The 4,671-nt window shown below is 42.7% G+C and overlaps 1 protein-coding gene across 1 annotated transcript in view; it reads right to left on the bottom strand.

The window, feature by feature from the left end:
* The window catches only part of LOC123514826 (brain-specific homeobox protein homolog), a 27,782-nt gene extending 24,126 nt beyond the window's left edge, over positions 1-3,656 (bottom strand). The window contains exon 1 of the mRNA XM_045273048.1: positions 2,901-3,656. Coding sequence (XP_045128983.1) covers positions 2,901-3,008 — 108 coding nt within the window. The 5' untranslated portion in view covers positions 3,009-3,656. The remainder of the gene's footprint in view (positions 1-2,900) is intronic.
* Between the last annotated feature and the right edge of the window lie 1,015 nt (positions 3,657-4,671).

Below are 4,671 nucleotides of genomic sequence, written 5' to 3'. Positions count from 1 at the left end.
TCTCTATCTCTATATATCTCTCTCTATATATATATATATATATATATATATATATATATATATATATATATATATATATATATATATATATATATATATATATATATATATATATATATATATATATATATATATATATATATATATATATATATATATATATATATATATATATATATATATATATATATATATATATATATATATATATATATATATATATACTAAAACTTATCCAATTTATCCTCTTTGCAGTAGAACCAATACTCGAAGTATGTGGCAAACTCTGGTAAACTAGATTAATTGATAACTGCATAGTTTATTCCTCTGTAAGTAAAGCTCAAACTTTCAAATTCAAGACTCTCTTTAGCAACAAATGTTAGCACCAGAGTATGGAATCCCCGCGATAACTGGATAAATATTACCGAGAAGTAGCTTTTTACTAGTTAGTGGCGGCTCCATCAGGTCTGCTCCCGTCCGACGCCGCCGCTTCGCCGCCGTTGCCAAGTACGGGGGATCTGAAGGCTTTTAGTGGGATTGAATTACGTGTTGCCGATGCTCACTCGCAGGTGTTTCGGATGATGGCATTGTTTAGCTCAGTGAAACATGTGTCCTGTGATGTGCCTTTTATACGTCATTAGGGAAGAGATGCTCCTGGATTACCTTTTCGAATTGTTTCGTTATTTTCATCTTGGATTGTATCTGTTATCAGGGAAATGGGTGTAGATTTACTGTTCCCAGATGCGCGTGACGCTGCACGGCACCAGGTGGTCTTCGATTTTTTTGTTTTAGTTAAACTTTTTATTTATATATCTATTTTTTACTATGACTGTTGCCGAGACATGTTTTCAAAATAATGGAGTGAGGTTAAATAAGGATGTCATCAAATAAAGAAGAAAAAAAACACCTTAGCTCTAATACGTTAGATTTATGATGATAATAATAGTAATGGTGATAATGATGCTAATAATGATAATAGTAATAATAATAATAATAATAAAATAAAAATAATAATAATAATAATAATAATAATAATAATAATAATAATAATAATAATAACGACGTTAACAATAATAATAATAATAATAATAATAATGATAATAATAATAATAATAATAGTAATAATAATAATGATAATAATAATAATGATGATACTACTACTAATACTAATAATAATGCTAGTAATGATAATAAGAAAATATTATCATTATTGTTATATCAATGATAACAAACAAACAACCTCACACACACACACACACACACACACACACACACACACACACACACACAGGGGACATGCCATTCTTTGTGGGACGGGGGAAGGACCCTCGGGGTATTATTACACTGAGCCTGAGATCGACCTTCTGATAACCGGATCGTGGAGGGGAGGGAGGACAACACCCTTTTATCCGTCACAGTAACCCACTACACCTGTCCAATTACCTGTCGTTTACCTCTATGGCAGGAGGGAGAGGATAAATGTGTGTGTGTGTGTGTGTGTGTGTGTGTGTGTGTGTGTGTGTGTGTGTGTGTGTGTGTGTGTGTGTGTGTGTGTGAGCTTCTGTGATTATATTTGGAATTTTCGCCTCCCGTGGGTCAGGGGGGATGGTGCATAAGGCTTTATTAGCTGGTACGGGTAGGAAGGGGAGGGAACAGGACTGGAGGAGGGGAAGGAAGGGTATGGAGAAGGACAGGAAGGGAAAGGGACAACACCTGGGTAGATTAATAACGTCACCTGCAGCGGGAGGTCCTCAGCGGGTGGTCCTGGTGTAATTCACCTCGGTCGTCTGCTGGTCACCCAGCCAGTCGTTCCCCATTACGGAGCGAGTTCAGAGCTCATAGACCGATCTTCGGGTCGGACTGAAACCACAACACACTCCACACACCGGGAAAGCGAAGCAACAACCCCTCGAGTTACATCCCGTACCTATTTACTGCTAGGTGAACAGGGGCCACACATTAAGAGGCTTGCCCATTTGCCTCGCCGCTTTCCGAGACTCGAACCCGGCCCTCTCGATTGTGAGTCGAGCGTGCTAACCATTACACTACGCAGTGGTGTGTGTGTGTGTGTGTGTGTGTGTGTGTGTGTGTGTGTGTATACTGTAATCTGCAGACATAAATATCTTTTATCCTGATGCTTTTTTCCTTTACATTCTCATTAGATCATACTCCTATCGTTACCTTTTTTCTTGCCTTTTACAGAGCCTAATAAAAATAAATGCTTCCTAATAACAAGTTTCCACATTCAATATTTTTTTTTTGTTATTTACTAGTTATATTCCTTTTTTCTTATTCTTTTACTCCATTTTCTTCTCCTAATCTTCAGCTGAATGATCTGCGTTTTTTTTCTTCGGACTACGACACCGCGATCCACCGACTGGTTTTGCACTGATGACATTTTAAATACCGCCATCACCTTTCCAGGAAAAGGAATTTTTCACGTCAATAATGCACATACACATCAGAAAAGGAAAAAATAAAACTTGTATACCTATGTAATGGAAGGAAGAAGAGGAAGAGAACGACGGCGGCAACAATTGTATAATTTTACACTGTATAATTGGAAAGGAACGCCATGAAGTGAATGATTAAATAGAGAAATAGTCATCGACGATGGAAAAATATACCACACGATGTTGGAGATTCGTAAATGACATCTGTCAGGAAACATGGTAACGAGCAGGCAGTGGAGAAATATAGAGACAGCAGGTATCAGAAAAAAAGAAAGAAAGCGACTCGAAAAATTTTCTTGTCGAAGATCATTCTAAATCTTTACACTGATATTGAATATATGAAATTAATGAAAGGATGAGGACGCTACCTAATTAAGGCTAATAAAGAAGCACAAGAGAGCCAGACACTGCAGTGGGGAGAGTCACACAAGTAAAGTGGCACCTTACCTTAGGCCTGTGGAAGAGAATGTCGTCGATGAGGAAGGAGGTGGTGGAGCGGGAGGGGGAGGCACTCTCCAGCAGGCCCGAGTCTCGCTTTTCCCGCAGCAGCTCCATGCCTGCTGTCGCCTCCTGCTGGCTCCCGATGGCCCCGGTTGATACTTGGATGTTCCTCAGTTGGTTCCTAAAGCTGCTGCAGCTGTTGGGTTCCTGCTGGCGCTGAGCGGTGCCGTCGCCGCACTACTCAGGCACAATCTCAGTGAATTGGCGATGGAAGGCGTTTAGCTCTCGTCAGCGTATTTTGTCGGCAGGGCGGTGAGTCGGCGGGGCGGTGGCAATCGTCCCGCTGGGCTGGCGGCAGCTTTGGCCCGCTACTTGCAATTTTCCGGTCCGGTGATGACGGTGTGTTTTGGACCAATGGCTGGCGATTAGTTGGTCGTTGTTGGTGCACATTACCACAATCAGGGCGGTGATCGCTGCTTACCTCGTCCAGCGCCGAGGCCTCAGCCAATCACCGACACTGCCGCTGACACTCTGCAAGACGTGCGAGAAAGTGGACCAATCAGCGGGCTGCTTCCCGGCATGGCGGCCACGCCCGCCAATGGTGGGTGTCGAAGAGAGGCGCTCCATCCGCCGAAGCCCCGCCCACCGCTCGCCGCCACGCCGGAATATTACACACAAAAGTCGACTTGAGCAACAATGAGACGCGGGAGGGGGCCGGAGGGGGACGGGAAAACAAGTAGCATTATTGGCGGCGACGGGGGGGCGTTGAGGGGGAACAGGGGGCCATCCAATTAGAGGCTGCCGCTGGAGGAGACTTTATTAAATTATTTCATCTATGAGACGCAGAGAAGTGTGGTCTTCAGCGGTCGTGGTGGTGACCAACGCAGCGTCTGGGTCTCCTCTGGCCTCCCTTTCCCTAAAGCTCCCCACCCACTCCTCCCTACCCGCCTTGCCAGCCTCTCTCTCTCATCTTTACCTTACATTGTCAACCCTCCTCTCTATCCCCCATTAGTTAGTCAGTTGCGTCTCTCCTCCCTCTGTGCCACACCCTTTTACATACACTACTTAACCTTCCCTCCCCCCACACCCTTATGACACACGAGCACTTACCCGCGATACTTTCTCCTCTATTCCTTTCTCCTTCAGTGGAACACAGCACAAGCTACATTTCACTCCTTCCACTTTTTCACTTTTTTTTTCTCCCTTTTCCTTTTCATCTTTTCTTTTTTCTCTCCCAAAGCACACCCATCTGCATCTGCATCTATCTCTTCTTCCTTGCCCCCTTCCTCTTCCTTCCCTTTCTCACTCCTTCACTTTTTTCCCTCTTTCCCTGCAACTCTTCCAACTAGATCCTCATCATCACATCCTCTCAGCCTCTCTCCAGCCCTCCCTCCCTCACTTAGTCTCCTTCCCTCTGCTACCCACTCCTTTCCCTCCCTCCTCCTCCTCCTCCTCCTCCTCCTCCTCCTCCTCCTCCATCCTTCCTTCTTTCTCATTTTAACGAAGCATATTTTTAATACAACTAAAAATTTTCAACGTCAACTAATTACATTTGCTGCTCATTAAAAAGATACTTGTGGGAATTTAAACAAAAAGTAAGCCACTCTTCATCTGCAGGAGAATCTGGAAAAAAAATGTATTAGTCTCTAAAAATACGTATACTGGTGAAGAGAAAGACGAAATAAAGAATGCTTAAGACAAAGCCTGAAATCATAACATCATCACTTTGTAACTCGAGATTATTACTACAAATTCCTGTTTTCTGTTTTGGAACAAA

Source organism: Portunus trituberculatus, chromosome 38 (assembly GCF_017591435.1).
Source record: "Portunus trituberculatus isolate SZX2019 chromosome 38, ASM1759143v1, whole genome shotgun sequence".
Taxonomy (NCBI): domain Eukaryota; kingdom Metazoa; phylum Arthropoda; class Malacostraca; order Decapoda; family Portunidae; genus Portunus; species Portunus trituberculatus.
The sequence above is the reverse complement of the archived record's forward strand: the minus strand, read 5'-3'. Positions and strand labels throughout refer to the sequence as shown.